Source organism: Chrysoperla carnea, chromosome 3, assembly GCF_905475395.1.
Source record: "Chrysoperla carnea chromosome 3, inChrCarn1.1, whole genome shotgun sequence".
Taxonomy (NCBI): domain Eukaryota; kingdom Metazoa; phylum Arthropoda; class Insecta; order Neuroptera; family Chrysopidae; genus Chrysoperla; species Chrysoperla carnea.
In genome coordinates this window covers 80,754,625-80,767,576 of record NC_058339.1, presented here as the reverse complement: position 1 = coordinate 80,767,576, position 12,952 = coordinate 80,754,625, and the positions used below count along the sequence as shown (strand labels likewise).

Below are 12,952 nucleotides of genomic sequence, written 5' to 3'. Positions count from 1 at the left end.
TTATTATTTATCAATTTCTCTCTCATTTTTAACTAGTCTTTCTTCCAACATGAAAGTTTTGATTTATTTTTCATATTTCTGAAGCAATTATTTTGTAAATGCATTAAAACTATGTATGTATTCATCTAGAAAGAAAAACTCATATATTCGGCATATTTTGATCATGCGCATTTGAAAACGAAGCACTTTCGAAAAGATGTAGAGAGAAAGTTTGGTAGACTCGCCAAAAGGAAGCTATTCACGAAATTTCAAGTATGAGTGGATCTTTTAACAAAAAGAGTGCTGTCTAAATTTCTTGCCCTTACAAATTTCTGGCCCCAGATCTGTAAACTCGTTAAATTGGAGCACATTCTATAGATTCGGTGGATAATATTGGAAGATTTCTTAAAAGGCCGTTTATAGTAATATTATTTTTCAATTTTTGAATCACACCAGTTAAGCAATGACGTTTTACACTGATAAGATATTTAAATCTAATCGTAGTTTCTTTTTCTAAGAACGTCAGTGACAATAAAAACATAAATTTATGAAAAATATTCGGATTGACTGAAATAGTTTTTTAAAATTTTAATAAATTAAGAGAAAATTGATAATACAATTGATAAAAAGATAATAAATATAAAATCGAATTGATAAAATGACACAAGTTTGATTCGTCTATTTAGTTCTGAAAATACCAAGAACGTGGTTGTACTTCATATACTCAAGTTTAAAAACAAACATATCCACTTCTGTAAAAGAAGTGGATGATAGACACGAAAAACAAAAACCATAGAAGATAATATGGATTTCACAGATTCATCAAATTATTTGAATATAGAAAAAAATAAAATGAAAATTATTGTGAAATATGCAGATCAAATGAAAAATGCTGTGAAAGCAACTGAAAATTTAGTAGCTGAAATTTTAAGTGACACAGAAAGTATAAATCCACCGTATTCAATGCGAGGATCCAAAACAGGTGTAGCACTTGTAATTAATAACATAAAATTTGAAAATAAAAATGTTAATGTAAAACTTGATGAACGCACTGGTGCTGATGTTGACACAGAAAACTTAAAAGAATTGTTTACTCAAATGGGATACGAATGGGTTTATTGGGAAAATCAGACTTGGGAAGATCTTAAAGTTAATTTAAAAAAATTTACGGATAATTCTAATGAATTATTAAAAGAAGTTAATTCATGTTTTGTAATAGTAATGTCTCATGGAGGTCAGGGTGATGTTCCAGAAGACACACATATTTATACCTCTGATAATAAAAAAATTAAAGCAAGTGATATAATTGGAAGATTTAATAGTTCGTGTTGTAATCTTTTACAAGATAAACCGAAGTTTATAATTTTTCAAGCTTGTCGCGGTGATCTGCAAGATTTAGCCCTTAATAAACCACCTGAAATTATTAAAAACTATCAACCGACTGCAATGACTGAAACTAGTACTCCCCAAGATCATATTAAAGATATTACAATCGGCAAAACACCTGAAAATAATAATAAAACAGTGGAATCAGATAATACGGGAACAATAAGCTCAATAATTGAAACAAATATAACAATCCCTAGCATGTCAGATGTTTTTATTTATTATACGACAAGCCCAGGCTTCTTAAGTTATCGTGATCCATCAAAAGGTACATGGTTTGTACAATATTTTTGCGAAGTGTTTATGAATCATGTGTACAATACAGATGTTCGCGATCTTTTTGGTATGATCACCAAGAAAGTAATGGACCTACGAACAACAAACCATGCTTTACAAGTTCCTCATTCCGCTATTCGTGGTAAATTTCAACCGTGTTTTTTATATCCTGCATTAAAAACTATAGACGTTAATCAAGAAACAAATGAAGTAGATGAAAGGTTACTGAACCTCGCAAAAGAAATAGAACAAAATACTGAAATTACTAAAATAGAAGATGAACTAAAAAAATTTATTTAAGGTTGTATGTAGCAGTATCGGAAGGTTACAGTTAGCAACTTTTAAATTTTGATTAAAAATTTAATCAAAAGGCCATCTCTGTCCAATGTCGGAAATGGATGGTTTGTAAATAAATTGGTAGAGTTGATCTAAAACAAAAAACTTTTCAATAGACACAATTATGTTTGTAATTAAATTTATCTCGAGTTAGAGACGGTCAATCGACTTCAAATTTTGAAGGAATTTTATTATAATATCCTTTAAAAAATTTAGAATTTTCTGACACTAAGCCCATAGCAAGGCATAATACTATCTTCAGTTATAAGAACCGCATTATTATTACTCAAAAAGAAAGACTTAATTTAAGAATGTGATTGGATAATTATTTTATCTTTATTCAAATTTTATATTATTGTAAGAGTTCTATCAAACCAAAGTGGCAAAGAGCAAGAGATATATATGTATGTGCACTCATATCTACACTCTCTCTTGCTCAGTGCCACTTTGGTTTGAAAGAACGTTATAACAGCAATTAATTATGTAATTATAACTCTTTTTTTTTATTAAATAATACATTCAGTTTATTATTTTTATTTATCAACTTTCCAAATCCTGGGCTAAATTATTATGTTATATGTTTAAAAAATAGAAAAAAAGTTTTACACGGTTGTGACAACGGTGGATTCGCTCTTGGATTCCATATTATGTTCAAATTTCAATTAAAATACTTATAAAATTTCTATTCATTTTTTCACAAACTCTAAATTTTGATATTAAAAATAATAATAATAATTTAATATAATTTGAAACGTTAAATCTTTAATTAGGAATGATGGTTAAATTTTTTTTTACCCCTTCTTGTGAATAATTTTTACCTCACATACAGGAAATTAAACTCGAAATTAGACAAAGAGGAAGATACGACAAAGACAGCAACGGATATGGATAACGTATTTAGATAGTATATATATTTTTTATCACTTCATAGATGAAGAATTCTCGCTTCACGAATAGAAAAATGAAGTTGGTTAATATTTACTAGTATGCAAGATATGAACGTTCAAAATTCCTAATTAAACAAAGAGAAAGATACCCACTAGTGACGTAATACGTGATTATCTCCATAGAAATTAAATATAAAACTTTGTTTTGCTAAAAGGAGATGGGCTGCAATCTTTGATATGCTTATAATTTCTTCTTTCTAAATATCGTTACGGTCATAAATACATTACCTTCTTAGGTGTATAACTCTACATCTTTGGTATTATATTGGGGTCAAAGTCCCCCGCTTTAGGACACGAAATAGGCTTACGATTGAGGACGCGGGGTTGGGTAACGCCTTTGAAATTTTCAGCCTTTCTGAAATGACTCACTAAAACTACACTTATAAGACAGACTTTAATTTTTTCACAACATAATATACAAACCTTGTTTCTTAGATTGAGTAGATTAAGCTTTCAATGAGCTTAACACATCTCACGAAAAGAGACCTTTTTGTAAATTCGAAATTTTAAGACAATAAATAAAAAGGAAACCCCATATTTATTTGCACAAAAAAAAGACAAAATATAATCCCAAAAGTGAGATCCCAATTAGCGTCTTAAAGTACCACAAAGCAAAGTGCTACTTTAATCAAACTAACTTAAGACATCACTTGTGGTACTCTTATTTCATGTGTACAAAAAGTTATGAATCGACCAATGAGGCAATTATTGAAGAATTATCCTCGTACCAATTATTAAGAATCGATGTTGTTTCTGTTCCATTACATTTCACATCAGCAGATGATACTTGTACAACGCCTGTTGATGTCCCTTCGTCCAATAAAATATGATTGTCAATAACATTTTCCAAAGTTGTGTTTGTAATATCCTGATGAGTTTTTGATGATGGCGTTGTAATTTCATCTAAAAATAATTGATATTATTCATTAGAGCAATTAAAACATTCGGTAATAAAATATAGACACTTAAAATCAATTTCACTTAGATCATGTGACTTAACATCGTTAGGTGGTGGATTTTTCTAAACACGTTAATCTTAAATGTTAATGTATAAATTTGACAATATTTTGCTAAGAAAATAAAAGACAAGTGCTAAGACGAAGAGCCTGTAACGGACGCAACAATCGAATTGCTATTAATTATCTAAATAATTAATAGCACGTTGTTGTTGTTTCTAATTATATTTACATGGTTACATGTTTTATATAATAAATTGGAATCGGTTAATAAATTTATACTTTCAAAGTTCTATTTATTTCTCGATATTTTATATTTCAAAATTTCTTTCATTCGTAGGAACACACTTAGAGGCTAAATCTTTTTTATCGCAGACGCAGTTAAAAACAACCCAGTTTAGTGAATTCACTATCGTAGGCGTAAGCAGCTGTGAAAAACGCGCGGATGGAAGATGTCGGAGTACTGGCCGTATCGAGCTGCTGAATGTCCGGATTATTGAGATTCGCTTAAATAAGCTGGAGTAAAAATGAAAGTAAGCCTGGTATGTGTACCGGGACATAGGTAAATTTCAGGGAATTGTGAAGACGGCGAACTTGCTCGATATGGTACAGGGCTGCCGAACACAAACATCAATACACATCCGGGAGTTCCATTTGCGAACTGCAACCTCCTCCTGAATGATGATATCTTAAAAAAAGGCCAACCTTAGATATAGGTAGAAATGAGCATGTGGTACTACAAGACAGAAGTGGTCTGAGTACAATCGTAGACGTTCCGAAGCAAAATTATATCTCTATAAGCAAAATTGTTGCGGCTATTACAAGAGACTAGCTAGTCGCCGGGCCTTGACAGTTTATCACGACTATTGCAGGAGCCGCCACGGTACGGAGTAGGAAGAAACGATGTTTCATTTTCTCTGCACAGTCACTGTCCAGTTATTGCCATGAGTCCGTTGACGTCCAAGCACTTCTGCTGTTCTTAAACAGCAGGCCATCCCTATTTCGATATCACAACCGACCCTTTGGTCTAAGTGTGTCTCACTCCAGGACAGCTACTTTAAACTAACCTAACCTATCAATATGAAGCGGCTTTTTTTAATTTATTAGTTCAATGATTTCCAAGCTGTAGTTAATTTTACCTAGAAGCTTGTGTATATCAAATTAGAATGAAAATAGGATACCGTTGAGTTTTCGGTGTAGTTAATAAATAATTATACTAACCTATATGATCAATTTCTTTAATTACCATTTTAAAATTACTCTGTTTATCTTGACTTTGACTCAATAAATTCGAATCACCATGTATCTTTGATAAATGTACAGCATACTTATGACGTGTGGTAAAGCCACGTTGACATATGTCACACGTATATGGGTACACGCCCGTGTGCAATATTAAATGACACTTTAATGTACTACTGACAGCGAATGTTTGCTTACAATGTGGACATTCGTATGGTCTTTCACCAGTATGTTTACGTTTATGTACAGCTAACAATGATGTATGCCGAAATTTTCTATTACAATAATCACATTTATACGGATATGGATTATCATGCCATTTTCGATGTATCCAATATGTGCTTTTAAACTAAAATAAATGTAATTTATACTCAGATTTGAAGATCTTCCAGATATCCCAAGATTCTAAGCCAAATAAACACAAGCAAGACGTCAGAATGATGACATGCTATCAGACACGTGCGCAAGAATCATCTATTGGAGGGGAGGCCATAACTTTTGTTCATCATATGTTAGGTCATAAAATCAATAAAAACAAGAAACTCCTTTTTCGAGTAAGAGAACATTTTATTATGTCAAAATGTGACATTCATTCACTATTTTTAAATAAGTTAACTCTGCGAAGTACAGAAGGAAACATTTCCGAAACTCTGTGCGCATTGACCCCTCGATCGGCAGAAGATCTTCCGATATTTTCAATCTAAGGTATTTTTTGATACGATGCAAAGTTGTAACGGAGTGTTCATTCGTCGTTGTTATCATAGACAAAACTACCAGAACGCGAAGCATTTTGTAGATATTTAGAAATGTATCTTCATTGCAAATATCGAGTACTTAGAGTACTCTACTTGCGCATGAGTTCAGTGACAAGAAAAATCATACGCAAGTACTGCGAGTAAAACTAACTTGGATTTTGGAACGCACTCAATAACAACAGAAGGTGAAAAAGGCGCGGAAATTTAAAATAAAAATGCGTCAGATCGAAAAAATTGACCGCGTTAAAACAAATTTGACAACGAAGTGTGAATTTTTGATTCAGTTTCACTTTAAGAGAATCAGGAGTAAGGAATATATTGTTAGTTCTAATTTATGTGAACAGATTCTCAGTAGGGAGGAAGTTGACATCACCCCAACCCTCCTCACGTGCGCACGGGCCTGCATGCTATGCATTGGCAGACATAATTTTACCTGAAATTTTTTACCACATATATCACATATAAAACGTTCCTCTTTTGTATGTTTCCTACGATGTTCTTCCAAGACCACTTTCGACATAAAACCACGATTACAATATTCACAAAATAATGTATAATTGCCAGTGTGTATTGGTCGATGATTATAGAAGCCACATTTTGTTTTAAATTCTTTGCCACAATCATCACATTTACAAACATCGCCTCGATTCATGTGCGATTGTTCGTGTATACGTAATATATGTAAATTTTTCATTTGTTTATTACAATATGCGCATATTGGTGCACGATGAAATGTGCTCTTGTGACGTTTTAACATACTTAGCGATTTAAAATTTTGTTTACATTGTTTACATTCATGTAAGGCTGTTGTGCTGTCATTTTCATTCTCATTTACTGCAAATTTTAATGAAAGTAATGTCAGTATATCTTTGTTTCCAGTATAGAATAATTTTACAGAATAGCCTTAAGGACTTTCCTCGCGGGAACATCCAAAATAAACTTTTAGATTTGAGTTGTTAAAGTTTTCGTTTTAAACAAGTTATTTTGGCACTCGTTTTTGCATAAAACACAGATAAAGTGATGAAATTGCATTCATTTGTGTGTTATTTTATCTATAAATGATTTTCTCTAAATGTTTAGACATCAACATTTCAAAAAAAAAAATTTGTAACCTAGGACCTGCATTAACAAAGCAAATTCCCTCTTAAGGGAATTCCTTTTTTTTTTTCAAAAAAAAAAAAAAAAAAACGATTCGACACCACAATATAAACACCAGCAACAACATTTTTTATTTAATTATAGGATAAATAATTAAAATTTCATAATTTGTAAATTGAAAGTTTTAATGTGTGTATACAAAACTATTATAAATAAAAAGCAATAACACACAGTGTTTTCAAGCGGTCACCCATCCTAGAACTAAGTGTGCTCAATGTTGCTTAACTTCAGCATGGTCTTCTATCGGGTGATAGCTGTCGTTTTCAATGTGGTATAGATAGAGCGTGACGTGCTCAACGCGCCTAAAGTTTTCAATTCAAATAATTTTTTATTTTGAAAAAATTCAAAATTTTGTACACTGTGCAAAGCACCCACCCCCTTGTTTATCTGTCAATTTTTCTCATTGACGAACTTGACCTTCAAATATCAAAACCCTTCTTGATACTAAATTTTATTCAAATTGGACTTAAATTGCGACCGTTAGAGAGGGTACAGATACAGATAAAATTATAGCTGTGTTATAAAGAAAATCGACTTTTGGATGTTTATAACGACAAATTTGATAAACCAAGTATGTAATTGACTTAAGCTAATATTCCAAACAGATTTTCCTTACCTGTTGCAATTGTTGTAATTGTCGATGAAATATCATTTTTAGTATCGACCATAGACGATATTGGCGTCACATTTTCAGATTGCTGTTGTTCAATATTGATTTTCTGATTGTTATTATTATGTTTTGTCATATGAGCCTTAATTATATCATGTGTCAAACATTTAAAGTCACAGCGACAACATTTATAAATTTTCCGTTGTGGGGTGTACATGAGTGATGATGTCTCTTTTTGCGCCATTATAGATGATGATACGCCAATTGTTTTTATATCTGTGTTTGTTGAATCCGAGGACGATACAATTTGCGTTGGTATAATATTTGAAATTACCTTAAAAATAATAAAATTATTTCAAAATTTACATTCATTATCTTCAAAACCGAATAAGATTTATGTAACTATACTGCCATTAAATATTTATCCTAATTCCTTTACCTATCTTCCACTAAATATTTCTCCACTCTACGCTCTACGCTCTCCAAATTTGTAACGATTTAGTGCATCTATAATTAGAACATGATACTGAACCTATTTTTTTTTTAAATAACACCTGTAATTTAGTACTAGAAAAAATTCTCTATTGTCTGTAGTATTCATTTAAACGGGCTTTATTCAATACATATTCAAATTAGGTGATTTTGCAAGGATAATTGTATGAAGTACCTTAAGATCCCAACTCTCATGTGAATATTATTTACCTGATTATTTGATTGAGCCTCAGTTTTAATCGATAACGTACACAAATCATTCAATTGATAATTCGGCTTAGACAACATATTCTTTTTATGTATATCAATAAATTGTGATATATCAATTGTTTTCTCATCGATTATTTGTATTTTTGAACGTTCTGTACTCCCTGTACCACAACTCCCACCACTATTAATCATTGTTGTATTGGTCGTTGTTGTACTTGTAGATGATGGAAATGATGTAACTGTTGAAATGCTTGTAGGTTCGACAACACTTTGAAATAATTCATGTATATCATGATTTTTATTTGTATTGTTTGTATGCTGTTAGACATAAATAAAATTAAATCAAAGAAAATGTCAAGTCTTCTAAAAACTAACACAACACTTTTTACTTGGTGAAAAGTACACAATATTTGAAGTCCACTGGGGCTCATTTTAAGGACAAAGAAGTGAATTTTGAAGATCTGCTCCAATTTACTCTGAAATTTTTTAAAATGTTGTCATAGCAATCGAAAATTCAAGTCCAAAAAAGTTCATCGTTTTAGTCTAAGAGACGGTATAAGATCAACCTTCACCCATTTGATAACCAGATGAGATATATTTTTAATGAAATTTTATTGATTAACAAACACGCCTATGATAGCTTGTCTATCGAAAAGTGTTCATGGCTATTTTTAATTAAATTAATTTAAATCAATTTTTGTTCATCGGTTTTTTGCAGGTAAGCCAAAACCATTATGATATACACTTATCTCGAGAACAAAAATTATACGCCTAGGAAAAGCTTATAAAATTAGAGGAAAAAATAGGACTCTCTAATAATCATGACAGTTTTTATGAAACGACAAAAATTGAACTTGCTTTCTTTTACAAATGGTCTTGAACTTGTGATTGCTATGTCATAATTTCAAGTTTTAGAGTAAAGTGTAGTAGCGCATCTTCAAGTTTACTTCTTTCACAAAAAGATCCAGGTCACATGCCTGCAAATATGGTGCATCATTATTAAGGAAACAAAGTGTCACGTTTTTATTTTTGCAGAGAGTAATTAAAAAGTGCCCAATTTTTAAATCCTGAAAGTTACACTCCAATCAGAAATCATCACAAACTGTTATTTGAGATGCCCAAAGTGAATTCAAATCATTTCTAGCTTAGTGTTACTTTTCAGATGAAAAAAGTTTCAATCTGCTTACAGTATGGTGTATTTCATGATATGTGGTGTTGTTCTCAGTATTATTATGTGATAATACTGTATTATCTGATAATAATTGTACAGTATTATCAGTATGATCATTATGAAATGTGATAAATTTTATTTCATTGCCATCATCAGATGTGATAAATTGTATATTATTTGTATTATTTTCATCTAATGATAGGATTTTAATTTCATTATTACTTGTTGTTTTATTTTTTGTTTCCATGTCTGTAAAAAACAACAAAATGGTAAATAAATAAATACTATTACAAGGTAGAAAATCAAATTTTTTGGAATAATAACTTACTAAATTTGAATCTTTTTTTCAAAGTTTTAGTCAAATTTAATGTATCTTCATTAAAACTTAAAAAATACACTATCATCATTTCTACATGTGATACAAGTGCTTATATCAGCGAATAACTAATATAAAAAACGGAAGTATGATCCCAAGTAAGTGTCTCAAAAAAAAAAGCATTCACATCGCGAATAAAATTTTACAAGATATTTTACTTTATCACCAAAACCGAAACTACAATAGGGCAGCCTAGGCAGTATTCCGATCCGGGGGCCCCTTTTCTATCATTCAGAATTCGTCATTGTCGTCCAGTTATCCGGAGGAGTGCATAACACTTCTAATGTTCCTAAATGTCCCTGACACTACTGCGAAAGTTGAGCGAACTTTCTCTAAATTTAAGTTGCTATCGTAAGATCTAGGAAAAAGAGGTTTTAGTATATAATAAGTTCTTGCGTTTTTATGTAACGAAATGTTTTGAAAGCGCTTGTACAACATTACGAGTATATCATGTATCATGACTGTTTCTACAAGTTAATATAAGATGTGAATAAAAATTTTTCATCGACAAAATACTGTTATTTTTACTTTGCATTTCGATAGTATTATTATAACGAGTGATTTTTGGATGGGGTCCCCAAATTTGGTTTTGTCCTGGTGATTTTGATAAACCAAGTATGTTTAATTCTACTAAACTTAAGTCTATATTAATCATAGTGATTTAAATGCCACTGCCGAAAGTACGAAAACGCTCGTCTGAAACTCGGGGTTTCAATAAAATTTAACCTGCGTTTTAGCGGTGGAAACGAGGAAAAACTGTACAACCCCGCAGAAATTGAGTCATCAAAACCGCTAGGTAATTAAAAATCAAAACTTTAGACTAGGTCGTCAAAACCGATAGAGAATTAAAAATATAAATTCTAAAGAGTCTCTGGTTGAATATTGATACCATACATACCTATTGATTGACCAATTAAATTATTAGTATTATCCACTTCCAAAATTTGTATTTCTGTATTATAATCAACATGATGATGGCCAGCCGTTAAAATATGTAATTGTAAATCATTACTATTATCATATAAATCACTACAACCCGGACATTTATACAAGTACACTTTATTCGTATGATTTTTATCTGTTTTTGTTTCATTCAAAACTGAATCTGTTGAAAGCAGATCAATAACATTATCATTTGTTAAATCTGTTCCATTTCCAACAGTCACATTATCATCAGTCGTTACATCTGAATGTAATTTCTCAAAAATTTGTTCTAAATCAATTTGATTTAAACCTGTATCCATTTTCTCTTCCGTTTTAATATCAAATTTTGTTTTTCGATGTGCCGATGAATTTAAATGCGATGAATAATGCTCATTGTCGATGTAAGTTAATGCACAACTTTTACAATCGATAAATTTTATCTCCTTAGGCAAACAAAAATTACAATGTATAATTAGTATTTCTGGATCTAATCCGAGCAACAATCCGAAGCCAATATAATTTTAGTTAAAACACATCAAAATCTTGAAATAAATATAAAAAATGGGCCAAGGGTAAGTATTTCATGAAATGTTAAGCTCCCAAATTTTTTTATTAATTGTAAGTCCCGCATCAACCCTAATTAACTGACATAAACCATGACTTAAAAGTTAAAGGGGGACACAATTTTTGCATCTTTTAGTGCATTGTATGCGGCGCTATGTTTATTTGAGAATTTATTTCAAACTTTCTCTGGAAAGAGCAAATCAAATCCAAATTAAACAAAAAAGTGGACATGGCGAAGTTATAAAAGTTTTATTCAGATTTTTTAAATTTGATTTTTGTAATACAGACTGACATGACCGTATTATAAAGTTTCCTTTTTTCATTTTTGATGGCGGAACTAAAATCATTGTCTATTGAATTGAAAATGTTGAATTGAATGGTTGTTGTTATTTCGCCAAATAATGGCGTTTTTTTTTTCATACTTTTGATGTCCTAAATTTGGCATTCGCTTGTAGTTCAGATTTACGTTACACATTTTTTTATTTTGACATAATTACCTTCTTATTCGTCGAATTCTCTTCCACTGTATAATTATTTTTTGTATGTAATTCTAAATGTTTCATTAATAAATCCCGTTTTTGGAAATTTTCCCCACACGAGCCACATTTAAAGAACGCAGTTTTATGTTTCTTTAAATGCGCGTTTAAAAGTTCTTTTGTTTCGAATTTCTGTGAGCATATAGCACATTTAAATTTTTTACTATCAATTGATAAAGAATTTGTTTTAATACAATTATTTTTCGCAAGATGTTTCGCAAGTAAATCACCATCTTTAAATGTAATTTGGCAAATATTACAACGATTTTTTGATATATGACTATCATTTATATGGAAATGTAAGCGTGTTTTTTCGCTAAAACCTTGACGGCATAATGGACATTTAAATAATAGTGTACTCCTAACGTTCTTTTGTTTAGGGGAAATAGTTTTTGTTTGATTTGCTGGGGTTAAAGTTACAGGGGATCCAAACATTTCAGATAATTGTCTCTCAATTTCTGGTTGATTTTCAAATATATCATCCGGATATTTTCGTTTTGTCCCGTGCTTGATTTGTGCAGGCATTGGAATTGTGATATTATTACTAATATTGTATTTTATATTTAAATAATTCGTTATCTCATCTAAAATTTTTGTTATTTCAATTTCTAAACGATCTAATTTATTAAATAAATTAACACATTTTAAACAAATATGATCATCTTCGGATACTAGCACCATACAATCATCCCCCATTATTTTAACAATTTTTTGTGGTATGGATCCATTAGAACCAAGTAATTTTGCTTTTAATAATTCCACACCGGTTGATATAGACACAGTTTGATTACATATGTAACATTTAAAATTAATATTTTCCTCGTTTTTTGGTGAATCGAATGATTTTGATTCTTTTTTATCCAACATCTAAAAAATTTTGAAATTTGAAATTAGTGCGCGAAAAATATGCTACCACTGTGATGCTCCGTAGTCTACGAATTAATTATTTTAAAATTTTATTGTATTTTATATAAAAATTAAAAATATAAGTATTTTTGATATTACCTTTTTGATTACTTTATTGGATTTTTTCA

The 12,952-nt window shown here is 30.6% G+C and overlaps 2 protein-coding genes across 2 annotated transcripts; one reads left to right on the top strand and one right to left on the bottom strand.

Annotated features, from left to right (window-relative positions):
• Nucleotides 1–527: 527 nt before the first annotated feature.
• On the top strand, nucleotides 528–2,329 carry LOC123296633 (caspase-2-like). The gene has a single exon (XM_044878188.1). It carries the CDS (start codon nucleotides 784–786, stop codon nucleotides 1,939–1,941), a length of 1,158 nt encoding a protein of 385 aa, XP_044734123.1. The 5' UTR covers nucleotides 528–783; the 3' UTR covers nucleotides 1,942–2,329.
• Nucleotides 2,330–3,443: 1,114 nt separating this feature from the next.
• LOC123296289 (zinc finger protein 699-like) lies at nucleotides 3,444–12,785 on the bottom strand. Its single transcript, XM_044877750.1, has 8 exons — nucleotides 11,880–12,785; nucleotides 10,793–11,261; nucleotides 9,535–9,710; nucleotides 8,348–8,665; nucleotides 7,652–7,979; nucleotides 6,311–6,711; nucleotides 5,102–5,471; nucleotides 3,444–3,827 (listed from the first exon to the last, which is right to left on the bottom strand). The coding sequence occupies exons 1-8, from the start codon at nucleotides 12,783–12,785 to the stop codon at nucleotides 3,607–3,609; spliced, it is 3,189 nt and encodes a 1,062-aa protein (XP_044733685.1). The 3' UTR covers nucleotides 3,444–3,606.
• Between the last annotated feature and the right edge of the window lie 167 nt (nucleotides 12,786–12,952).